Source organism: Lissotriton helveticus, chromosome 5_1 (genome assembly GCF_964261635.1).
Source record: "Lissotriton helveticus chromosome 5_1, aLisHel1.1, whole genome shotgun sequence".
Lineage (NCBI taxonomy): Eukaryota > Metazoa > Chordata > Amphibia > Caudata > Salamandridae > Lissotriton > Lissotriton helveticus.
Genome location: NC_136065.1, coordinates 2019947156 through 2019974359, shown reverse-complemented (window position 1 = coordinate 2019974359; position 27204 = coordinate 2019947156). Strand labels below are relative to the sequence as shown.

Here is a 27204-nt window from a genome sequence, read left to right as displayed (position 1 = left end):
ATTCCTTGTTGAGATCCAGATTATCAAGTGCCTTGCCTTCCATTCCGAGCTGGTCACTTACAACAGCTATTATGATTATTGGTTCTTGATTAGAGGACATTCCTTTTCCAGGGTGATACTAAATTCTGGAACTTCTTGTATTTCAAAAGGGGATTATCTGTCTGACATTTAGAAAAGATCATCATGTTTCTTCACATTTTTGTTGCACTGGCTTATTTCGCATGTCTATATCACTGTTAGTAAACCCTTTGGGGTAGCAATGCTTTCGTCAAAAAATATCATAAATAAATGCCTTTACTCATCTATTCTAGCCAACGAGATGTCATTTACCACCGAGCCATGGTATGGGATACTTTAGTGTGCCATGCATCATATTGATAGAAAATGTTAGAAAAGACAAATGACATTTTGAAAAATTATCTTTTCATTTTAATTGAGGCAGTGAAGATAAAGCCAGAATAATTAGATCTCTAAACTGAGCCCTACCAGGCACGCTAGAGCTAATGGGCATGATCCAATGGAAAGAGAATATGGAAATGGAGCGATCCTTGACCCCGTTCTGGGTATGTGCTCCCCATGCCGCACAGCGCCACCTGTGTACTTGTGTCCCCCTGCCTGCCGCTGCTGCAAGCTCGCATTTCTTGTTGGCACTGTTGTTACTGTATTTGCAGTTTCTTCGTGACCTGTAATTGCCTGTTATTTCACTTTCTGCTCCCTCCACTGTATTTTGTGCTTAGCCCCTGTTCTCTCTTGATTATATTTGCTTGGCACCTGTCCTCATTTCCACCGCCTTTTTCCCCATTGTTACCCATTGAGCCGTTTCTGCCGCTGACTCCCCTGCGCCCCCGCCCCCTCCGTGCCCATTCGTTGCTCCACTCCCGCCTCCCAGCTTCTCCTCCCTCCCACCTCCCCTTATATGGTGGGCGTGCCGCAGGCAAGCCCGTCTGCACCCGTTCGTGCCTGGACCGTGCCCAGCGCCAGAACCCCTGGCCCCTCGACCGCTACAATGCCAGAATCCACTACTACACCAACACCTCCACGCACTCAAGAACGGACAACAACACACCTGCTTCCAGGCCGCCCCAAAGCACACCCAAGGACCCTTCACCTGCCGGACCTGCAGCTTCACCAGCATCTGCCCCACCAAACCACCGCCAAGGAATGAACCAAACCACCTCAGATGCATCCTCCTCAACACCCGCTCCACCGGCAAACATGCCGTTGAACTCTGGGACCTACTCGACTCTACCTCTCCAGACGTCGCCTTCCTGACGGAGACCTTGCTGAACCTTACCTCAGCACCCGACATCGCCATAGCCATCCCGGAAGGCTACAAGATCACCTGCAGGGACCGCACCACCAGAGTAGGAGGCGGAATCGTCATCGTCCACAGGAACACCCTCAGACTCTCAACCAACACCGACGACACCCTCAGCACCGCCGAACACCTGCACTTCCTGATCCACACCGACCCCAACACTATGCCTCAGAGGAACCCTCGACTACAGACCCCCCAGGCCCGACCACAGTTCAGCGACTCCATCGCCAACTGCATCAGCACACACACCCTCGCCTCCACAGACTACATCCTCCTTGGGGACCTGAACTTCCACCTCGAGAACAACAACAACACCAACTCCATCAGCCTGATTGACAACCTCACCAACCTCGGACTCAAACAACTCGTCACAACACCCACCCATGGCGCGGGCCACACGCTCGATCCCATCTTCTCCGCAAGTCCCCACTTCTCCTTCAGCCACACCACCGAACACCATTGGACCGACTGTTGCTGCATCCACTTGACCTTCAGGAAGCCCACCACGCACCACTGCACCCAACAGATGCCTCGCCGCGGCTGGAGCAAAGTCACAGATGACCAGCTAGCCACCACCCTCGTCCAGAGCCCACCTACCGACCCCACCGACCCCGACACCGCTGTCGGCAACCTCAGACAATGGATCCACGACTGCGCCAACACCCTCGCCCCGCTCATGAAACCCTCCTATAGTCACACCAGCAAGAAAGCCTGCTTGTTCACCAAAGACCTCCAGGCCTCCAAACGGACATGCCGAAAACTGGAGAAGAATTGGTTCCGCGAACAAACACCGGATAGCTACACAGCCCACAAGAACGCCACCCGCAGACACCATCACCTCATCAGAGCCGCCAAAAGGGCCTCATTCAAAGACAGCCTAGACAACAATGCACACAACAGCAAAGAGCTCTTCAACATTGTGAAGGAACTCTTGAACCCCAGCTCCAACACCAACGACATCCCACCCCCGCAAGACCTGTGCGACTCGTTGGCCACCTTCTCCCACTGCAAGATCGCCGACATCCACAACAGCTTCAATGCCACGAGCACCCCGACAACCACCGAAACCTCCACCCTTCCACCCCTCTACCACCAAACGAACCAACCGCATGCTCTCCTCACCATCAAACCTATGCCCACACCAAATCTTCAGCAAAGCCAGCATAACCATCGCACCCCATCTCTGGAAAGTAATCAACATCTCCTTCGAGACAGCAACAGCTGGAAGCACGCCGAGATCAACGCCTTACTCAAGAAACCCAAGGCGGACCCCAAGAACCTCAAGAACTTCTGACCCATCTCCCTGCTCCCGTTTCCAGCGAAGGTCATCGAGAAAACCGTCAAAAAGCAACTGACCCGCTACCACAAGGAGAACGGTATCCTGGACCCGTCCCAGTCCGGGTTTTGCAGCAACCACAGCACCGAAACCGCCCCCATCGCCGCCACCGATGACATCAGGACCCTGCTGGATAACAGAGAAACAGTGGCCCTCATCCCCCTAGACCTGTCAGCCGCCTTCGACATGGTCTGCCACCGCACACTCCGAACATGCCTCCACGACGCCGGAAACCAAGAGAAGGCCCTGTACTGGACCACCTCCTTCCTCTTTGGCAGAACACAGAGCGTCCGCCTTCCCCCCTACCGAGGCCACCGAGATCATCTGTGGCGTACCCCAGGGCCCTTCCCTCAGCCCAACACTGTTTAACATCTACATGACACCTCTACCCCAAAAAGGGGAAGAAAGAAAAAAAAAAAAGAAAGAGGAGGGAGGAGAGAGGGAAAAGGGGGGGGGGGGGAAGAAGAGAGAAGAAGAAAAAAAAATTTTTTTTTTTTTTTAACACCATGGCTTATCTGAAAATAAGAGATAGATTAGATAGATTACATTACATTTACAATCTTCAAATTACTGATTTCTCCACTTTTCCATACTTCTCTCTATCCTTTTTCTTCTCTATCGCAATCTAATTCATAATCTTCTTCCTTTTCTTCCTTTTCTCTGGCAGCTTCTAGTTTTGTACACTTAAGAATGCATGCTTCACTAGTCCTGATTGGAGCATGCTAAACCATCACTGCAGACTCTGATGGAGTCTCAATGCCTTTTTTGGGTGGTCAAGGGGAGGGGGGGTTGGAGGGGAGAGAGGAGGGAGGGGGGTGGAAACCAGGGTGCACTGGGTGCACGTGGTGTAGGTGGGTGGGGGGGGAAATATAAAATGAGCAAAATTGATATTATTGATGGAACGTTGGCTGATGCATACTGCTCCGAAACTAATACAATCAAATGGGTAGGTTGAAGATAGGATGTTGGAATGTGGCAGGTCTAAACGACAGAGGAAAGAGGGCCCAATTTTGCCAAATAATAGCTCATAGTTCGTGGGATATCATTTGTATACAAGAAACCCATATCCCAATAGGAGAGATTAACCATTTAAAAGTACCAGGATACCATATATTAATCACAACAACTCAAACTACAAGAACTAGGGGAGTCACAATCTTAGCAAGAACAAGATTAGGTAGTCCGGTACGCAAAAAAGCTGACTACCAAGGACGATGGGCCATTGTTCAATTAGATCTGGGTGTTACTATATGTTCCATCTATGGCCCTAATCTTGACGACCCCACACTATATATTGATTTGGAATCGGAATTAGCATCATGGCAAGTACTCTGATTCTCTGTGGCGATTTTAATCTAACATTTAATCAAACCCAGTCCCTCCAGAATCAATATACATACTCCGGGCGGAAGCCCAGAGTGTGTGTTCAGAGCTGTTCTAAATCTAATTCAGACCCATAATCTTCAAGATATATGGTTGTTAAAAAATAGTAAAGATCCAGGATACACTTATTTTTCCTATCCACATAGGAAATATGTTCGTATAGATTACATTTTTGCAACCCCAGATATCGCTCTGAATACCCTGACCTTCAAAGACCCAAAGACAATCTCTGATCACAATTCTATACACACTACATTGGAAGTACCTGGATACAATCGGGTCCACACACAATGGACATTCGACAGGAAATTGTTAGTCAGTCAGGAATATATAACATACATAGCCCAATGGACCAAAGACTTTTTTGATGTAAATCAATATAGTGCATCACGCTTCAGCGTATGGGACAGTTTTAAGGCTGCGTTAAGGGGGGAAACTGCTGCATTTGTCGCCACTCGCAAGAAAGAACGAATGAAAACTCATAATCAGTTGATAAACAAATTAGTACATTTAGAATACAAACATGCCAATCAAATACATCATGGTGAACCGGCTGAGGATACCTTAAGAAAGATCCTTGTACTTAAGGCAGAGATAAATAACGAGTTAGCTGTTAAAGCCGCCGAAACTGTCCAAGCTTACCGAAATAAGTCATACGAGATAGGGGAAAATGTTGGGAGACATCTTGCCTTAAAAACACGACAGACCCAATCCTTTAACACTATACAAAGTATTGACTATGGCGGACACAAATATACCACCCAGGAAGAAATTGCTAACTGCTTCAAGGAATATTACCAAAATTTGTATCAGAACGAAGATGAACAAACATCTGACGAAACTAAGGAGTTCTTAGTTAGCTGGCTTAGTGAGACTAACATGCCACAAACTTTTGACAACAATACAAGGAAAGAACTGGAGAAAGAAATTACTAGAACAGAGGTTGAGCTGGCAATAGCAGAACTAGCCGCAGGGAAAGCAGCAGGACCCGATAGGATACCACTAGACTTATATAAAATATTAGCTAAGATAATAATTCCATTCCTCCATGATCTATTCTTAGGTATCCAATGGCATGGGAAACCTCCAGAGTCATGGAAACAAACAAACATAGCAGTTTTTAAGAAAAAGGAAAAAAAACCCTGAATTAACAACATCATACAGACCGATCTCGCTGATTAATGCAGACTCTAAAACCTATGCAAATATTTTCGCTAACCGGCTTGGCAAGCATATAGAACAACTAGTGTCTCCCTGGCAACACGGGTTTATACCAGGCAAAAGCACCACTGACCATATTCGTCGAGTAATAACGCTCTTTGATATAACGAAAATAGAGAAAGGGCAAATGTCCCTGATTTTATTAGATGCCGAAAAGGCTTTTGACCGGGTCTCCTGGCAGTTTCTCTGGGAGCTACTAGCCCTTAATAACATCGGCCCGGGGTTTATAAAGTCAGTAAAAGCCTTATATGTAGAACCTAAAGCCAAAATATTGACAGGGGGTAGCGAGTCCGAAAGTATAAATATTCAAAGAGGCACAAGACAAGGATGTCCGTGTTCACCACTTTTATTTGCACTATATATTAACCCCTTAATCATCAAATTATTAACATCACCAGCGATAATACCAATAAAAACTAGCATATACAATACTAAAATCCTTGCCTACGCCGATGACGTAGCGATCCTAACAACCAATCCTACTGAGGCCTTAGATGAAATAGAAGTAGTCACTAAAATATTTGGTCGTTATTCAGGCTATTCACTAAATCAAGACAAAACGATGGTAGTATGTACCGACAACACATCATATACAAGCCAATATAGAGTGGAAAACGCGAAATATTTAGGAATTAACATCTCACCTAATACTAATGACATCATCACGCTAAATTATGACCCCTTAATTACAAAAATAAAAAAAGATCTTCTCAGAGTTAATAACCTTCAACTATCTATAATTGGCAGAACCAATTACATAAAAATGACAATATTTCCAAAACTATTATACTTATTTCGTGCAATTCCTATTCTAATTGACAATACTTATATGAAGAAGATAGACCAAGCAATAACATTGTTTATTTGGAGCTATGGGAAGACTAGAAGGGCCATAACTAAGTTAGCATTACCGATAGCCCGAGGGGGACTAGCAGTGCCAAATCTAACCTACTATATGTGGGCTGCTATTCTACAACAAATGTCCTTTTTAATTACACCTAAAGGCCCAGATCAAAATAGATCCCTACATAGTATTCCTTCTATCTACGAACTGACATTAGGAAATACAGCTCGAGGATTATTATTAAGACAAATTGAGCCTTCATTCTACAAAAAGATTAAATTTAAAATAGTTGTAGATGCTTTTAAAATTTGTACTAGGGTCACTAAAATACTATCAATACCAAAATACACAAAATATACACCCCTATGGCATAGTTCGATAATCCCCCAATATCTTAATGATAATATCACTAAACGATGGGAAAACTTAGGCATTATCACTATCGGCGATTTTCTAAAATCAGATTGCAGAATAACCTTCGATGAGCTACGCCTCAAATATCAGATCCACTCCGCAGATTATCTAAAATTCATCCAAATTTCCACAACACTAAGACAATACATTACAGATATCAAGCTACAGTCGATACCACTTCTAGACCTGATGCAAAAATTATCAATCAGAATTAGTGATATATACGGGATCTTCTTAAACAATCACCCGGATGATCTAGAAAAAATAGAAAAAAGTTGGGCTAACAAATTAAACAATTCTAATGTTGATATAGATATGGTGTTACAACTATCTGCTAAAGTCTTACTAGCAAGTAATTTAAAAGCCCAAATCTATAAAACGGTGTGTAATCTATATTATACACCTTTCAAACTATTCTCATGGGGTAAGATTAGTCATGATAACTGCCCTAGATGTGCACTTGGCCCCGCAAATTTAATACACATGTTGTACGACTGCCCCAAACTGGAACAACTAAAGGAAAGCATAGTTAAATACTGAACCGAGATCTTTGGCCGCGAGATCCAAACTTCATCAACATTGTTTTTACTAGGCTTTGATAGCTCCCTAGAACTCAACAACTCAGAAATCTACACAATTTATATATGTACCGCCATATACAGAATTATTTTAGCAGCCCGCTGGAAGGATACAGATGCCCCTACATTTCAGGGATGGATTAATAGACTTTTAGCAACATATAAACAAGAAACAGCTATATATAAAACTAGAGGGAAAAAATCTAGAGCTAAAGGGGATTTGGTTTGGTCTGCAGTGGCTAATTGGTATGAACAGCAAAGGGTCTGAGTATAAAATTATTTAATTAGCTTGAAATAGATGTCACTATTATACATAAGTGTGAAGTGGAAAAATGAGGTTATACTATGTAATGACTGTTCGTTTTGTAGCTATTTCCTTTTTTTTGGTTATCATCATATTTGTCACATTGTAAAAGGAAATTTGTACCAGCATTCGTATTCAATTTTTATCTTCAAATTACATGTGTTCCTACATAATGAAAAAATGTTTTCTTTTTCTTTGTATTATAACATCTATAATATAACATATGATTAATTTTGTACATTTTGAATTTGCTCAATAAAAAAAAAAAAAAAAAAAAAAAGAGACAGCAACAGCTGGAAGCACGCCGAGATCAACGCCTTACTCAAGAAACCCAAGGCGGACCCCAAGAACCTCAAGAACTTCTGACCCATCTCCCTGCTCCCGTTTCCAGCGAAGGTCATCGAGAAAACCGTCAAAAAGCAACTGACCCGCTACCACAAGGAGAACGGTATCCTGGACCCGTCCCAGTCCGGGTTTTGCAGCAACCACAGCACCGAAACCGCCCCCATCGCCGCCACCGATGACATCAGGACCCTGCTGGATAACAGAGAAACAGTGGCCCTCATCCCCCTAGACCTGTCAGCCGCCTTCGACATGGTCTGCCACCGCACACTCCGAACATGCCTCCACGACGCCGGAAACCAAGAGAAGGCCCTGTACTGGACCACCTCCTTCCTCTTTGGCAGAACACAGAGCGTCCGCCTTCCCCCCTACCGAGGCCACCGAGATCATCTGTGGCGTACCCCAGGGCCCTTCCCTCAGCCCAACACTGTTTAACATCTACATGGCACCTCTAGCCCACATCGCCCGACCTCAACATTATCTCCTACGCCGATGACACCCAGCTGATCCTCTCGCTCACCAAAGACCCCCACACCGCCAAAACCAACCTACATGAAGGAATGAAGGCCATCGCTGAATGGATGAGGAACAGCCGGTTGATGCTGAACTCTGACATAAACTTCTTCTGCCTGGGACGACTCCTGGTGGCTGACCGCACTGGGAGCAGCTCCAACACCCACCAACCACGCACACAACTTAGGGGTCATCCTCAACTCCACCCTCTCTTTGACTAAGCAGGTCAACGCCGTCTCCTCCTCCTGCTTCAACACCCTCTGCATGCTCCGCAGGATCTACATGTGGATCCCCACCGTGACAAGAAGAATGGTCACCCAGGCCCACGTCAGCAGCAGGTTGGACTACGAAAACGCACACTACGCAGGAGCCTCGGCTAAACTCCTGAGACGGCTGCAACACATCCAGAACGCCTCCGCATGTCTGATCCTCAACATCCCCCGCTGCAGCCACATCACACCCCACCTGAGAGACCTGCACTGGCTCCCCTTTAACAAGAGGATAACCTTCAAGCTCCTCACCCACGCACACAAAACACTCCACAATACCGGACCAGCGTACCTCAACAGACGACTCAGTTTCTACACCCCCACCTGCCAGCTCCGCTCCGCCGTCCTAGCCCTCGCTGCAGTCCTCTGCATCCAAAGAGCGACCCCCGGCAGCAGATCTTACTCCCACCTCGCCGCCCAGACCTGGAACACCCTCCCCACCCACCTACGGCAGACCCACAACCTGCTGAACTTCAGAAGACTCTCAAGACCTGGCTCTTCGAACAGTAGCAGCACCCCCCACCCCCAGTGCCTTGAGACCCTCACGGGTAAGTAGTGCGCTTTAAAAATGCTATGATTGATTGATTGATTGATAGCGGAGATAAAAGTAAGCCGGAAGAAGCAGAGAGGAGGCAAAGAGGAATAAGCAGGGGTCTTAAAAGCGGGGGCAGACATAGAGAAAAGAGGTAGGAAGCCAGGGTAGACACAGAGACAAAGGAAACAAATATAGGTCAGAGAGGGTAGGTGGAGGCAAAGAGAAAAAATAGATATAGCAAACTGTAGGCAAAGTAGAGGCTAAAAGAGACTGTAAGAAGAAGAGAGGGGGATAGGAGATAGAATAAATAGACAAAAGCAGGAAAATCCATGGAAGAGACAAATAGATGGAGGCTATATGTATACATCCAAGAAAGGAAAGAGGAGACAAATAGAAATAGACAAAGTTGAGACAGTAGGGAAAGGTCACAAAGAAAAAAGGAAAAAGAAATAAGATAAAAATAGGAAAGGGGAAACAAAGAGTGGCTACAGTTTTAATCCAAGGGATACAGAAATGGGAAGGATGTAGACAAAACTGCAATACAAAGTGTCAGACAGCTCATCCCTACGCCCATTTAAAATCTTTCACAGACATTAAACATTCTAACACAAATGTTCTTTGTACATCGTATGTCTTTAATCGTGTTTCACAACGTGACAAAAACTAACTGCATTAATGGAACACCCATTACCCTATCCGTATAGTAGCAGTGCACATCTACTTTAGGTATGTACATTTCCATCATAAGGTATCATAGGCACTTGTTGGCATAGCATAGTACATGATATACCGCAAAATCAGATAAAATTCATACCTTGTCAAGACGCTTTTCACATCCTGTTATGAAGAAAAATATAATTAACGTATTAAAGTCCTATTCATGTTTTATTGGTTGTCATTTTTATTTAAAATAGATGTATCACAGTGATTGCGAGTAAAGATGTATTTAAGTATATGCAATAAAAAATCTCATATGGTCAAATGGAGGTTACTTTTTTTTATACGTAGTTATCATCATTGGGTCTTGCCCTTATATAATCACAATGTTGAGGCAAAACAAAAAACGAAAGTGGTGAGAGAGAAACAAAGCCCGATGCAACAAACAGACTGTATGTATTGTGGGCCTCGTTTATGGGAAATTGGCACAGAGCGGTACCACAAGTCCGGGATGTATGTGTATGTATGTATGTATACTTGTAAAGCGCACTATCACCTTTCAGGCATCCTGGCGCTGTATACCGCTATGGAAGCCTTCCTGGTTTTCCCTGTGAGATGCCCCCTACTGGGCACCCCCAAGGTGAAGCCAGGCATCCCAGGGCTTTCGGGGCCGTTGCCAATGTGAAAGGTCAGGAATGCACTATATTTCTGAAACAGTTTACATTTCTGTCCTTTCTCCTTGCACCAGCGCACAATTTGCTGCCTAGTGCCAACTTAGACACCGTTGCATCATGGTGCAAAGGTCCCCATGTTGCTGGCAGGATTGTTTTTGTGTAAGAAGGAACAAGTGAGGTGTTTTCCTCATTCTCTGTCTGCTGCAGAATGCAGGACATATGGAAAGAGGAAAAAATGAGGAGAAATACAAATATTTCTCCTCATTAAGCCTGCTCTCAGGAGGTGTAACGTTTTGGCACTGCCCCAGGTTTACGTAATTAAGTAAATCTGTGGCAGCAACCAAATTCATGGGTGCTGCGTGGGAAAACTCAACACACTACTCATGGAACGCCTCCTTGACGCAGAGTAAGGCTCTTTGCGCCCTTTTGTCTTGCTCCATATCTATGAGGCCAAGCAAAGCCGCGCAGGGTGACTTTCTGTCGCCTCATAGATATGACTGAGAGGCATGCGCTACCGGAGCGTCGAGACAAGTGATACTCCAGCAGCGCAAGCCTCTCATAAATTAGCCCCCAGTATGCAAGTATTGTATGAAACGATCACAACTGAACACTTATGGCTCGGAGGGGAGTAAGACGGGTTGTTGCCTTGTAAATTAATAACAATGAAGCCACTTGCTATAGAAGATCCTCCCCTTTCTAGCTTCCGGGAGTTGGAAAAGATACTAAATAGAAAATCTTAAGCTGAAACCTCATGCACTAAAAATGATCTCTTTCGATCCTCAGGTACAACGTTTACGTTTACCGAGCGGAGTGATTTTCTTCAGCGTCTCCGCTCCGCTCCCGCTCCCGCTCTGCTCCTCTGCATGACTGCTTCTGGCTCCAGTCCCTCCGAAAAGCTGGACTGGAATCGCATTGTCCTCTCGAAAGGCTGTTTGTCACTGTGCCTAACTGTCCTAAGGCATCCAGTACTTAATTTCCCCAACCCTTCCTCAGGTACAAGAAACAAATCAGTAGGTCCAAATTCCATTATTTATCAAATTAATGTGCATAATTCAAACAAAGGGAGAAAGACTAAGCTCTTTTTCATCTACATATAAAACAATACTTGTGGGGGTAGAGAGGTCACCGTCAGTAGTGGATGGAAGATGTGGTAGGTGGTCAAGCAAAGATCTTCTGGTACGATGGCCCACAGCTAATATTTTAGATATATATGGGACCTGCAATCATCATAAGAAAACAAAATGGCACCTGACCCATCTTTGTGTCCTGTCACAGAACCTTTGCCTCTGCCTTCTGGTGCAGTTAGTAGCACTGGGGCATATTATCAAGGGGGTTTATCTCCGCTTTTTTGGCTTTAAAAGCCAAGAAAGCGGAGATAAAATTATCTCCCTATTACCTAGCTGTCGCTAACACCAGTTAGCGACAGCTAGTAGGAGATAGCGACCATCTTGGGCCCCACTTTGCATGTCAGTGATATTTATCACTAATGACATGAAAAGTGGGCGTGCCAAGATGTTAGCGACTGGAAACAGTCGCTAACATCGCTATCTCCTATTACCAACTTTTGGAGATATTCGCGCTAAGCGCGAATATCTCCAAAAGCTAACACCTGCCCCTGAGCAGTTCTTAGCCATGTTATCCAATGGGAGGTGGATAACATGGCTAAGAGCATTAGCTCGGTAATGCATGAATATCGCTGACTTTTCAGCGATATTCATGCATTGCGGCCGTTGGAAATCAGGAGTATGTTCTACTAAGCAGTTGCAAATGTGGTAACCTGAGTTACCTTCTTGACCCCCCAAGCAAACCTTGTAGACATTGTCCCCACTTGGCTCCTGACAGCAGTCAGTTTAATCGTCATGCCATCAATCTCCTTTCGAAGACTATCCAGTGATGCTGTTGGTGTCCTTTTTACTCTTAGAAAAGCTTAGCGTAGTCACCTTCAGAAGCCTGCTGTAGCCCAAGTGCCTCTCTACTCATGTGAGTTCACGAGTAAAAGAATCTTCCATCAGCATTGGGTAGTTTTATCTACTTGTAGACACAGCCACGTCACCTGAGGAGAACTAAACTCCCCCCATCTTGACCATCAATTTTATTTCAGGAGCACAGTCCTGTAGTTCCCCTCTTTTGTTGGTACTATGGTCACCTTTGTCCCTCGGTCACAGGCGGACAGTAGAGTGAGGGCAGTAGTGGGAGGGAAAAGCACATGCAAGAAAGAAACTAACGGCCAAATTTTTCAAAAAGTGATACAGTGCAGCAAGTAAACTTGCTGCGCAGCGTTACAGGGAAAGGGCAGGTATGTGTTGTAATTATCACACCAAGCCATAACTCACCTGTATCAGCTCCAGGTCCCGCTGCTGGATGGTCCCTTCTAGATCTGTAACGAGGTTTTTCAGGTAGGACATCTGTCCTTCTTGCTGAGTCACACTCCCCTTGATTCTCTTCAGTATTTCATTATGCTCTTTTTCTAGTCTGGTCAGGTGGAGACGTTGTTCTTCTTTCAGGAACTGTTGCAGTTCCTCGAACACACCCACAATCTTCTGCTTTTGGCTCTTGAAGGTATCCTGGACAAAATTTGACAATATAATGAAGGTTAGAAAAACTGAAATAGTGTGTAAGATCTTTGGGAAGACATGACCCACATAATATGTATGGTCCCACTTAGCTTCCACGAGGTCATATCAAGTTCTGACCTCACTTTCCAGTGCCCTACATCACAATGTACCTCTCAGTTTCAGATTATGACACTGTTAGAAATTAATTCCTGGTTGGTGCAGGTATGCAAGCAGGTACTACCTCTCTAGCCAGGGTAAGCAAGATACACATTAAAAGATGACCTGTGCTCATCCTCTGGTAGCTTCGCACAGAGCATCCAGGCTTATCTAAAGAGGCAGGTGTAAAGTTTTTGAGAAACACACACACAGTAACAAAATGAATACACCACAAAAGACTCCAAACATGTTTAGAACACTAGAAAATATTTATCTGTGCAAAATAAGACTCAAACAGCAAAAATTCCAAGCAGTAGAAGTCGAAATATACATTTTTAAAGATCAAATGCAAAAACAGTGCCTAAAAGGCAATAGCGGTCAAAAGGTTACATTAAGTCACAAGGGACCGATGAAATCAAAGTTCAGGCCAACCACAATTGAGGACAGGCCAGGTACAGGACTCACGCAGGGCCCACTTAGAAAACACTTTGGATGGGGCAAAGAGTTGACGCTGAGGGCTTGATGTGTTGATCTTTTCCTTGCAGTCGGGTTGCTGTATTGTCATCGAGCTTCCCTGAAGTGAAGGCAATGTGTTGTTGTTGAGCCGCGCAGAGCACCGCTGTCGTGCCGTTGAGGCTGTGGAACTGCTGTCATCGGAAAGCCTCTGCATTGGTATCAAAGGGCAATGTGTCGGTTCTGACCGGTGCAGTGGTGATGAGGTGTCAGTTTTGTAGAAAATAGCTGCAGAACCCACTTCTGAGGGCCAGAACTTGGAGAGAGCACTTCATAAAAGAGTAGGACTCAGAGAAAGCAGAGTCCAGCAGCACCAGCAGAATTGCAAGAAGACTGTAGTGTCCCTGAGACTTCACAAAACAGGAGGCAAGCCAGCAACCCCTTGGAGATCACTTGGGGCAAAGGCAGAGTCCAGCCCTCCTTCAGCAGAGTCAGGGAGCAGCAGCAGCAGGGCGGCAAGCAGAAAAGTAGTCCTTACAGGAACAAAAGTCTAGATGAGTACTTTAAGCAGCACAGGAGTCCTTCTACCAAAGATTCAGGTCAAGATCCAGAAGTGTCTGATTTTTAGGGGTCAGAGACCCAGTACTTTTACCCCAAAATGCCTTTGAAGTAGGGTGTGACTTCAAAGCAGCTTGCTGAAGTGCAAAAGGATGCCTTTCAAGCCAGTCCTGTCTGCCAGGCTGTCTGTGGGGGGTAAATCAGTCCGATGTGTTTGGAAAGGACACTACCTATTAAAGTGTAAGTGTATCCCATTCCTCCCTGCCCGGGAAAACCCATCAATATGCAGATGAATGCAGATGAGCATCACCGTCCTGTGTTTGTGGTTGTCTAGCGGGAATGCACAAAGTGTAGCTATAGTGAAAAACAAAATAGGCTGTTTGTCAATACCAGGACATGCAAAACATACAAGTACATGCACCAAATTTTACTTATGTGGCTCCCTGCCCTTAAGGTCACTTAGGGCCTAACTCAAAGTTGACTTTTCATGCAATAGATGGGGAGTTTAAGGCCTGGAATTAAGAGGTGCTCCTCCGGGAGTAGTGTATATTTTTGAACAGCAGCTCTCCCACTATGCTGGGAGAGCAACAAAGCTTACTCTTCATGTTTTTTCTTCTTGTTTTATTTATGGGGGGCGGTGCCATTCGGGGAACTGCCATGCCTTCATTCGTTGGGGCCATTTAGGGAGACCACCTCTTGCTTCCCTGCTGGCACCCGCACTGCCCGCACCCCCAAATGTGCCCATGGGATCCGGCAACTTTCATCTCCCTACCTGTTCTTGAGGTAAGGGTACAGTCTTCCACTATGGTCGCCCCGTTCCGCTCAGACATGGGCACAGGGAGCAATGATGCTCCCCCATCCTCCCTTTATCCGAGGAGTGGGCACCATGCATGCCCCCTTCATGAGCAAATCATTAAATAAATCCTGCGCCGACCTCTGGGCCTTGACCCACCCTGGGTGTAAGGTAAGGAATGGCGGCAGAGCCTCATGTGCTTCATCGAAAAGAAAAGGTCAAATGTCACCAAACTTAAAATTACCATCACATGTGCCCCGTTGGGTTGATTTGTATGATCTTGGGCTCCTTCTATTTATGATGGCAAGCTCTAGCCACCCGGGGCATTTGCAGCAGAACTCCTCACCTCCAAAGCAGTGTAATCCTCAGGGAGCTGGCTCTCCTGGCTCTTTGTGCCAGCCTTCCTCCTGGTCTCTGTCTCTGGAATTAGAAGTCCATGTCTTTCCTTCAACTGGTCCTCAGGGAGTGTTAGAAGACCAGCCTCACTGGCCCTTGTGGAGACCCACTGGTCCTGGGTGGTCAAATGGGGCGTCAGGGTTCTTACTTCCAGTTGTCCATGGTGTCCCCAGGATCCAACAGCGAAGCATAGAGAAATCATCAAACAAGAGAGAGTCTCTCTCTTGTGTAAGAGTTTGTAAAGGGGAAAGGAAGGCTCCAGAAGCCAGGTACACCTGACTAATTCTAGGATGCCATGTCACCTCTCCACTCCTGTCCTATCCTTCTTGCACAGTTCAAAATAGCAACATCCAAGAGTCACTTTTCATATATCCTCTGAGGCCTTCTGCTCTGCCACTCACTGACATCACAGGCAGGGCCTTTTCTTCTAAATCTTCAAAGGTAGGACCCTTCCTGTATTGGCTGCCGAGGTTTGGGATCCATCCTTTGTTTAGTGGGCTTGGGGAAGGCTTGGGCAGGTCTGAGAGAGCACAAGTTTGAAAAAAATGTATAAGTACGCCATATTTACAAGCACGTAGTTAGTTTAAACATGTTTTGCACACGAGTGTTTTATATCCAGGAGTGAAATATACAGAGTGGTTTATATTCAGTAGTGAAATGTATAGAATGTTAAGTAGAGTAACTATAATTATAACGGTGTGAGATTAAGGTAGAAATGTTGGAATATATGTGAAAACCTCATGTTCTCATGTTAAAAGAATCATGTCCGAATTAAATGTAACTTTGAAAATCCAGTATTATGTGTAGGCCTTAGGGCAATTCACAGCAAACCTGAACGTGCTGCTAAATTAATGTGAGATAAGGTTGACATGGTTCTTCCAAATGTACTATTGAACTTAGGGTTAAAAGTATATGCTTTATAGATGTGTTATTTTAGAAACGTATGCTAGTTAAGAATGTTTGCTGTTTAAATCAAGTTAACGTTTTAAGAGTGCAGGGACCTGCTGCATGTAAATCAAGTAGGCCAGAGCCGATAATGTCATGTAGTTTAAATTGTCATGTGCTCGTTAGGGAAGAGGTCGAGAGGTGTCCAGCACAGAGCTTTGAGAGTGTTTTATGACTAAAGATATGGTGGAGTCTGGAATTTGAGGCCCACTGCAGGATGAGCTGTATGCAGGTGCGAGGGTCCTAATCAGCTCGAATGAAAGGGACTTTGTTCAGTGGCGCCTTGCGCAGGCCTGTAGGAGTTTCCAGGAATTTCAGGGGGTATCAGCGCACTGAAGAAGAAGCCTGGGAACCAAGGTCAACTATAACGAGGGTCTTCAAGAGTACCATCATGGAGTTTACCGCGCAAAGATGTACCACGTGAGGGGCGTCCCAAGGGGCGTTCCTATCAGAAATGTGATTTGGTATTAGGGAAAGAGACCCGGGAGGAGAGCAGAGCAGATGATTTTGGGAGCCTAAGGAAGCGGATGGGTAGGCAGATAGGCTGATCAGGAGAGACCCATTATCAGAGAAGAGACAAAGAGAAGTGCGTGATCTTCTTAGGAAGTCACCACGGCTGACACCTAGAGGGGTAAAGATCTTGCTAAGTAGGGATGTCACTTAGGATAGTGTAGGGACAGACTAACCTTAATTTTCTTTTCTGTAATGACTTTGAGATTGCAACTTATATCTATTTTGACAACCCTTATGGTTTTTGAGCTTGTACTTATTATCTTGTTCTTCAGACTTAGATTATTCAAGAAGTTCATGTTTATAGTGATACCGATTTACCTTCTTAATCTCATTTTGAGAAGTTTGTATCTTCAGTTATCTTTGACTTTATATTAAATCTTTGAAACTTAAAAATTGGTCAGTGGTCATTTAGAGTGGCGTAAGTTCTTAAATTGATTGACTTATTGCGAAATTACCTTTTACTCAAAGACAGGTACCAACGATTCAGTCGACATAGTTTGGGATTTGGTAAAATAATTAGTAACCAGTAATCCCGCGTTAGCAGTTGGTAGCAGAGTGAGGATGGTTATCTTCTTGAGGAAGGTAATCTAGAGAGGTTAGTTTACCCCAAGGCCCGAGACGCCGAGAGACGAGCAGCGGAAGAATCGTGTGCCGAAAGGTGCAGACGGTGCGAGAAAAGCAGCAGTATCGGAGAGTGAGTATAAAAAGGGTCATGCGTGAACAGATTGCAGTGTTTTGTGTTGTATTTGTATTGTAATGTCTTGCGGAGTTGAATGCCTGTAGTGTGAATGAGAGAAGGTTGTGAGCGCGCGCAACCTGGTAAGCTGGTAACCTGGTAAACGGGTGAACTGGTGAAATCTTAAGTTCAGGCCAGAGCTTAAGTGGTTTTGGGTGTATCGAACATCCAGGGTAGTTGTCGACCATAGTACGGAGGTCACGAGGTACCATTGACCGCCGTGGATCCAAGATAGGGGGAGTGTAAGAGTGAATGTATGAGTAACGGACGCTGGTCGAAAGTTACTGCGTGTGAGTAACCTATCGGAGAAGGCGATTGTCTGGAAGTAAACGGAAAGACATCTTGCCAAGTTAAGGTGACAACTACAGAAAGACTGTGGGCGTACAGTCAAAGAAAGGTGATCGCTTGGACGGAAGTAATCATTTTTCAGAGTATGAATGGGACGCGTGCATGACCGAGGAGACGAGCTGAGAAAGCAGGGGAACTGCTGCGAAGGGGGACGGGTGACGTCGGCTAGAGCCGCGCTGTGATTGAGCGGTTGGTGTGACGTTAGCTAGAGCCGCGCTCTGGTTGGGCGGCTAGCGTGACGTCGGAGGAAAGTCGCGTACGGATAGGCCAGTTAGTGAGAACGGCGCTGAGATTGGTGGAGTGTCATCAGGAAGTAAACGAACGCGGAGAAAAGAGAAATCATGAAGTGTTTTAAGTGTTTGAAAGGGATTTTTAAACGTAAACGAAGTGAACATTATTACGGGGAAGAGGCTCCGCCGGAGGGTACGCCAGCTCATTATATGGCAACGAATGTGGGGCTGCATACGATATTGTGGATTGGGGCTTGGAATAAGCTTACGGAAGGGAATGAGGAAATGCAGTTCCCGAGGTACGGGACGTTTAAATTAGAGGTGTTACATCGGCTAAAAGCAACCATGTCCTCATTGAAACCCTCGCCCAGACCAACACAGTTTGAGGCTCTTAATGCATGGATTAAGGCTGCACACGACCGAAATTTGAACAGGCGTCAACAAAGACTGACGCGATCGGTAAGGGCAGTGCGAGATTCCAAATGGGATGAGGAGGAAAAGCGTTGGAGAGTACAGACTATCGAGGTGGAGAAAATGTATCCGATGAGGGAGGTGTCAGGAGGAGGAAACCTCATGGAAGAAGACGAGGAAAGCGAGTCGGAGGACAATCTGATAAACAGATTGTTGATGGATAGACCACCTCCGAGAGTGGGGTTAATAGAAGATAGAGGGCTCGCAAGGGAAGATGGAAATGACATAGAGGGATATACACCACTCCCTATATCGGAATGGACACCTAACAAAGGCGGAGAAACACCTCCAAACAACACTGTACAGAGTGTAGTGGGAAGGTTTGTGGTGCAGAAAACGCCAACCACAGAAAGGGTTGAGTCTGTGGGATTGCCAGACGCTCTTCAAGTGCCTGTTACCATAGGACCCATAGTTTCGATCTATAATTCTGAGAGAGATAGAGGGGAACAACAAAGGCAATTGGATAGGGAAAGGATTGAGATGGAAAGGAGGAATAATGTGACAAATGCATGGAAACAATTGCCAGGTTCGGTAACATGGAACACCCCATTAGACACAACTGTTGGTCCCAATTCAGAACAGGGAGGTCCGAGAGGACCAATGGATCTAAGGGGACCACGGCCAAGATCTTTTTCAGAGTTAAGAGCTGATTTGAGGGAATGGGACGGGTCCGTAGTATCTCCAAGTAACAGGACAAGAACAGAACCAGAGTGGGAAAGCAGGGGTAACGGGACTGTATCTCATTGTGGGGCCAGCGAAAGCAGTCAGGGCCGGGAAGGCCAAAGTCAAGAGAATAGAGGTGATGCATGTCCTACAAATCAGAGAGAACAACCGGAACAAAATACTAGGATTGTAGAATGTGAGGAAATGTCCCGTCTCTGGGGGAAAGGAGGAGATGAGGCGGTACGGGCTTTTCAGAATAGGTTTAGGTGCCTTCATCATACACTTGGGGAAGACGTTCAACATTGGAGAAAGGAGAACAGCGATAGGTCCCGCCACGCCTCGAATAATCAGGAATCACAGGGAAGTAGGGAGGAAAGAGGGAGTAATGGAACATCTTACCCTGCATCCCGTGAAACTAGCCAGGATGGGGAGAGAGAGGCTAGGAGGCATGAAGGAGTGTTTCACCACCCACCCCGAGAAGATGGAAAGGCATGGGATCTAGAGAGATGGGAACAGGGGAGGACTCCCTATAATTCACCAATACCTAAACGTAGATCTCGGAGCTGGGATGGGAGAGATGCGGATGGAGGAGCTAAATTGAGTGTCTTAAAAGCTGAAATTAAGGCAAAAAGGCTTGATGTTACTAGTTTAAAATCAGATGTTGATGAGATAATAGATGGAACATTGCCTTTGGAAAGGATAGAATTGTATGAACAGGATGAGTTATTGTTCATGGCAAAGGATATTACTAGGAAAGCTAGAGCGTTTCATGAGAAATTGACTGATTTGGCAGACAGGTATGCCGTGGATTTGTCTAGGACAAGGGCATTACAGAGTAACCACAGATTACAGTACGCAGACCAAGATCTAGATGAGAAGAGAACTACTGGATTAAAAACACACATAAGAGAGCTGGTAACAGGGATAAGAGTGTGGAGGGAACTGGATAAATGGGAAGAAAGGTGGTCGAAAAAGGGCACAGTTAGGCGAAGTACAAATGTGATGACCCCTGAGGGAAGGGTAATGCAGATGGAGGCATTCCCTTTGCGAGAAATATCAAATGGAAATTATGTACATGTGCCCTGGAGTAGAGGAGATTTAGCTGCATTTACCAACTCATTTCCGAAGTTGCGGGACAATCCAGTCGAATGGTATAAACAGGTAGAGAGGTTTGTCAAAATCTCGAAAGTACTGTGGATAGATTTGAACACGTTGTTTGACATCGTGGTCCCATCTGATTTGTGGACCCCGTGCAAGACTAGTGTTGAATGGCCAAATACTGAACCAGTGAGGGATGCTCGGACTAATGGACCGTCCGAGATTGTCATGCAAAAGTATGAAAGGGTAATAGCATGGCTGAAAGATAAGGTACCACCACAGGACATAGATTGGGTAAAAATAGACCGAACAAGGCAGGAACCCAAGGAGACAGTTCACGAGTTTTATGAAAGGTTATTGAAAACATTCAAGCAATACAGTGGACTGGATGTAATGGATCCCAAAGATATAGGGCAGTTTGTGTCAAAGTTTGTCTTGGGGTTGAGACCTGATATTTGTTTGATGATACAGCAACATTTAATCTGTTGGCAGAACAAACCACTAGATGAGATTTTACGTTATGCGAGGTACTGCAGTGACGAGATAGATTCTAAAGCCAAGAATCTAAAGGAGAAATTGATGGTGGTGCAAATGCAGTCCGCTGGGAAGGGTGGCCAGCAGAAGCAGGGGATGGGACGAAAACCAAACGGTCAGAATAAGGACAATGAGGAAGGGCAGAGACCTAGGATAGACTTTGCCACTTTAAAGAAAACGACAAAGTGTCATCAGTGTCACCAGGTGGGGCATTGGCGACGCGAGTGTCCCTTTAACCCTGAAAATGGAGAGTTGGAAGTAGAAGAGCAGGTCCAAGAAGTCCCAGTGCAAAAGGTGACAGTCCCAAGTAATAAGGTGGCCAAAGGGGGGACTTCGGCTCCACGGGCCCAATTCCCACAGCCACCGAAGATAGCAGCTGGGGGAAAGGTCTTTAAACAGATGCCTCTGTTTATCGAGGAAGAAAAATGTTATTACATTGATCCATTGACAGGACAACGGGTGAGCAGTGAAGAGGACTGTACCCTCGGGGCAGTTCTAGAAGTGGATCAGAGAGGGCCATTTGTTGAGGCAGAAGTGGCAGGGTGTCCCACTACATTCTTAGTGGACACTGGGGCTACTCGTTCGACTCTGAGATCAGCGGTGGTTCCAGACTTGCCAATGTCAGGGGAAACAATTCAGGTGGTAGGAGTCGCAAATAAAAGAATGACTAGTCCCTTGACAGAACCAGTGTCTGTGAAAATTGGAAACCACATGAACGAACATCAGTTTGTGGTTTGTGACTCGAGTCCGGTATGTCTGTTAGGAAGGGATTTGTTGTGCAAATTGAACTGCACCATATACTGCACCCCGCAAGGAGTGGAGGTACAGACTACCGACGAAGATGCTACTTTTAAGGTGGCCAATTCCAAATCTTGTGTAGAACTATATCCTACTCTGACAATAGAAGATCTTCCCCAAGACCTACGAGATGCAGTGGCGTCAGAGGTATGGGATTTCACAGGAGAAGAAATAGGATTGATTAAGGGGGTAGAACCGGTAAAAATATTGGTAAAACCAAATGTTGAGTTTCCAAGAACGCCTCAATACAAATTGTCCCAGGAAACGATTGCGGGAATAAAACCTGTGATCGAGTCAATGATACAGCAGGGAATACTGAAAGAAATCGTGGGTAGTCCTTGTAACTCCCCGATTATGGGTTTGCAGAAACCTAGTGGGAAATTCAGGATAGTACAGGATTTACGAAAGATTAACAACATAGTCGTTTCATGTTGTCCCGTGGTACCGAATCCATCAGTGATATTGTTTCAAATACCATGTCAAGCAGAATGGTTCACAGTGATAGATCTTTGTCAGGCTTTCTTTTCAATCCCATTGGATGAAGAGAGCAGGTATCTTTTTGCTTTTAAAATGGAAGATCGCGTTTTAACATGGTGTCGAATCCCACAAGGATTCACAGATAGCCCATCCATCTTTAATCAGTTGCTGAAGAAGAATCTTGAGAATCTGGTACTGCCACAGAACTCGGTTCTGGTACAGTACATAGATGACCTACTTGTTGCGTCAGAAACAGAGGAAGCTTGTAAAGCAGATTCAATTGCCTTACTGAATCATTTAGCTGAAAATGGACATAAGGTATCTCCGAGCAAGTTGCAGTATTGTTTGACAGAAGTACAGTATCTAGGGCACAGGTTAGAGAAAGGGAAACGTAAGGTGTCCCCGGAGAGGATTGAGGCGATAATGAAAATGAATGCGCCTACAACACAGAGAGAAGTTAGAATGTTCCTAGGAATGGTGGGTTACTGCCGACAGTGGATAGTTAACTTTTCACTGAAAGCAAAGCCCTTACAGAAACTGACGCACAAGGAGGTGAGTGATCCGGTACCATGGGATGAAGAATGTCTGGTGGCGTTTTTACAGCTGAGAGACGATTTATGTCGTGCTCCGGCTCTGGGAATGCCAGATTACGAAAAGTCATTTTCACTCTATTGCTGTGAGAGAGAGGGATGTGCTTTGTCAGTCTTGGCACAGACCCACGGTAATGCCCGTAGACCAGTTGCATACTTTTCGGCTACATTAGATCCAGTAGCCGCAGCGTTGCCCGGATGTCTCAAATCCGTTGCTGCAACGGGTGTCAGCATTGAAAGGAGCGAGAGTATTGTGATGGGACATCCAGTGGTGGTGTATGTACCACATTCAGTTGAATTGCTAATGACCAGGACGAAGACGCAGCATCTGACCAATAGTAGGCTCACGCGCTACGAGCAAGTTATACTTGCCGCAGAGAACGTGACTCTCAGGAGATGCTCTGTCTTGAATCCTGCTACTTTGATGCCATTACCTACGGTAATAGAAGGCGAAGGATGTGAAGACCACGATTGCCTTGATGTGACTGAACTATGCACGAAACCCAGACCAGATATTGTGGATGAGCCATTGTCTGACCCCGATGAAATTTATTTTGTTGATGGCTCATGTTTAAGAGACGATACTGGTCGGTTGAGAGCAGCTTATGCTGTTTGTACCATTACTGGAGTTGTGGAAGCCGCTTGCCTGGAAGGAGTACATTCCGCACAGGTAGCAGAAATTATTGCCCTAACTCGTGCCTGCATAGCAGGAAATGGAAAGAGAGTCACCATCTACACGGACAGCCAATATGGTTTCGGTGTGGTTCATGATTTCGGGCAGTTGTGGTCTCAGAGGGGTTACATGACCTCCTCTGGTTCGCCCATTCGAAATGGAGAATTTGTGCGATTGCTGATAGAAGCATTACAAGGTCCTGTTGACATCGCGGTAGTGAAGTGTGTAGCTCATACTAAGAATACAGATTTTGTGTCACAAGGTAATAGATATGCTGATGAAGTCGCACGCTATTGTGCGGAACAAAGTTATTCTTTCTCAAAGGTGGAAATAGAAGGTGCAGAAGAAAAGACTGAATTAAGTATGATGTTAGAAACTGTAGACACTTGGGAGGATTTAAGAATAATGCAGGAGAACGCACCTGAAACAGAGAAAAAGGCATGGGAAATAGCAGGTTGTGTGCGAAGTGAAATGGATTTTTGGGTTTCAGCAGATGGGAGAGCTGTGTTACCTGAAGAATTAGCTAATCCCATGGCGAGAGAAATACATGGTCCAGTACATCTAGGAAGGGATGCTATGATGAGAGTTTTTAGGCAGACTTGGTATTGCCCGAAATTCAGAATAGCAGCAGAATCAGTATGTAAGCGATGTGTTACCTGCCAACAACTGAACGTAGGCAAACGAACACCAGTCACACTGAGTCACATTGGGAGGTCGGGGGGGCCTTTCAATAGAATGCAACTAGATTTCATCGAAATGCCAAGAGTCAATCGCCTTCGGTATGTGTTGGTGATTGTATGCGTATTTTCCAGATGGGTTGAAGCGTACCCTACACGTAGGTGCGATACACTCACAGTGGCTAAATTGTTGCTCAGGGAGTTGATACCGCGCTTCGGGGTGCCTGCCTCTTTGGAATCTGACAGAGGAAAACATTTTAACAGCGAAATAGTGAAGATGTTGTGCTCCACACTGAATATCGATCAAAAGCTGCATTGTAGTTATCGACCAGAAGCTTCAGGAATTGTGGAACAAGTGAATGGCACTTTGAAGAATAGATTGGCTAAAGTAGTGGCATCCACATCCTTGAGTTGGCCAGATGCTCTTCCTTTAGTGCTCATGAGCATGCGCAGCACACCTGATAGGAGGACAGGTCTCTCTCCCCACGAGATCCTGATGGGGAGGGCCATGAGACTTCCTACAGTTCCAACTACTGCTCTATTGAATATTACAGATGATCTGATCTTGGATTATTGTAAAGGACTGTCTGACGCCATCCATTCTGTGTCCCTTCAGGTGCATGCAGTTGAAGTTCCAGCAGCGAGGAACCTGTGTCATGACCTGAACCCAGGGGACTGGGTCTTAGTTAAAAAACACGTCCGGAAGAACTGCCTAGATGTTCGCTGGCGTGGGCCCTTTCAGGTAATCCTGATAACGAACACCGCGGTGAAGTGCGGGGGGCTGCCAAATTGGATCCATGCTTCCCATACTCGCAGAGTTCCAGCACCTCTAGAAGGAACAGCTCCCATCCCAGACGAAAGCCCGGAAGTGGAAGAAGAGTCGCAAGAAGGGATAGAGGCGGCTGAGGGGGTGTCAGAAGAAGTTGGGAACGCAACGGATTCAGAAGAAGAGCAAAGGCAGGACGGCAGTGAGACAGAAGACGCAACTGAAGGAGAGAGCAGAAGTGAATACGACTCAGACTCAGATCCGTATCGGAGCGACCAAGAACCAAGTGGGAGGACAAGGAATAGGAGAATAAGGCTTGGAGCTGCCACTTGGCCAACTAGGAGAAGAAGGCTAAGTTTGAGGTCGGCCCAGGAAGAAACGCTTACTCCTATATCCGAAGACTCAGATCCAGAAGAAGATATCCAGGATCAAGCCGAGGAGGGTCTTAGAAGATCAAGGAGGGTGCGAGTGCCTAGTAGAAGATACTCTACTCCCGACTGGACCTACCTCGTTGCAGATGTCTGGGAGACACAGAACAGGGAGGATCAGGGAAGTGGAACTGATCAGAACTGACCCGATCATCACAGTGCAAATAAGGTTTCTACTGCCAGGAGCGGAGACCGAAAGGTTGCTGACACTCAACATCGTTCATCCTGCTCTCCTGAGTGGAATAAGAAAATTGATTTTAGAGACAGTTGAGTTTCCAGTTTGCTGTTCACGATATCCAATATTGGAGGGAACTCTTCTTCGTTTGGAAATGCTTGAGCGAGTAGTAGAAATGCTAGGAGCGCTTATTGTTGTGGATTAATACCATATTGTGAATGTCTTCAAAGGGGCGCAGAACTGGAAAGGTGAAGAAAGTGATCTTGATTAGAACGGACCCCTTTGTAATTGTGGATGTAGAACTGATAGTACCAGGAGTGGAAATTGAAAAAACGCTAACTCTCAATTTTGTCCGTCCACTTGTCTTGAGCGAAATAAGGAGAATAATCCTAGAAAAAGTTGACTTTCCATGTTGTGGTACGAACTGTCCAGAACCTGAGGGAATGATACTTCGGATGGACATTTATGAAGACGTAGTGTCACTCCTTGAGTCATACATAACTTCAGACGAAAATAAGACTGTTGAAAAGAAATTGTAAAAACTTGTTGCAAGATAACCTAGCGCCGAGTGGAAGAAGAAAAGTGATAGGGGTTTCATTTTAGTGGATGGGGAAGGGCTAGGGTTGTCTATTTTCTACTGGACTTTGAACTGTTTTGCGGAAACAAATTGTCAAGCTTCCAAGTGTTCAAAGAAAGACATTGCAAGAGAGAAAGACTTTGTTTGAAAAGAAGAGGAAGTGAATGCTGGAAGAAAGTCAAAAACTACACTGTTTGAGAACATGGAGGCTGGCAACCCGAACCGCAGGGAAAAATGTATAGCTGTTACACTTTTAGGAGTAGTGGTTTCTCTTATAATTTTAGTGGTAACTGTTTCATTCCTAGCGGGACACGAAGGGGATGAAACCGCAGTTAAGGAGGATAAGGGAGTATCAACACCGAAAACTACCATTATTAAAGAGAAGGGAAACATCAATGAGAAAGACAAAGCATTGTTAGATGCAGAAATAAAAAGGCTTCACACCGACGAGTCACAGGGAAATTACAAGTCAAATGCTTATGCTAAATTGCTTTATGAATATGTTGATGCCATGGAAGTAAAGGATTGTTACGTTTGTATGCAATTACCAGCTTCAGTGGAGGAGGGTATCAGATACCATCATCTTCCGTTGACATATGGAATAACGTGCAGTTTATTGTTGAGCATGTTTTATGGACGAGAAGGATTCGAGTATTATTTCTCGAATTTCGACTCGACATTGCCAGAGGTTCCGAATTTCAAGCATTTGAACAAATGGGACTACTACAAAAGCGAAGACAGATTACACAAATGGTTTATTCCATGGAAAACGTTAGATACTTCACATGCTCGAAGAAACAATCTGACTTGTCAAATATCAGAGGTTGAGAAAAAGTTTATAGCACAGGTAGATACTAGATACAGGAGGCAGAAGATTTTGAAAGCATCAGGACAATGGGAAACAGATTGGACCAAGGAGGAGAGGGCACATCAAAGAAAGGGTAGTATTGGTCCAATTGCTTTGGATAAGGATAAACGGGGAAAACTGTGCATACACAGGAGTTACTCATATTATGAAAACTTTTATGTAGGTCAAGTCCATTGTGAACATGCCTTTCAATTGGAGTATTACTCTAAGAACTTTTTGAAAGGAATGCAAGCAATACCAAATGTATATTTTGTATGTGGAAGAAGTGCCTATGTGAAGTTACCAGATAATTGGTACGGATCATGCTATCTGGCTGTTGTCTTCCCTAAAATATATCA

At 45.2% G+C, this 27204-nt stretch overlaps 1 protein-coding gene across 1 annotated transcript in view; it reads right to left on the bottom strand.

Annotated features, from left to right (window-relative positions):
* LOC144753953 (E3 ubiquitin-protein ligase TRIM39-like) overlaps nucleotides 1-27204 on the bottom strand; it is a 160003-nt gene that overhangs the window by 94954 nt on the left and 37845 nt on the right. The window contains exons 3-4 of the mRNA XM_078641477.1: nucleotides 12722-12952; nucleotides 9872-9894 (exon numbers count right to left, since the gene is read on the bottom strand). Coding sequence (XP_078497603.1) covers nucleotides 9872-9894; nucleotides 12722-12952 — 254 coding nt within the window. The remainder of the gene's footprint in view (nucleotides 1-9871; nucleotides 9895-12721; nucleotides 12953-27204) is intronic.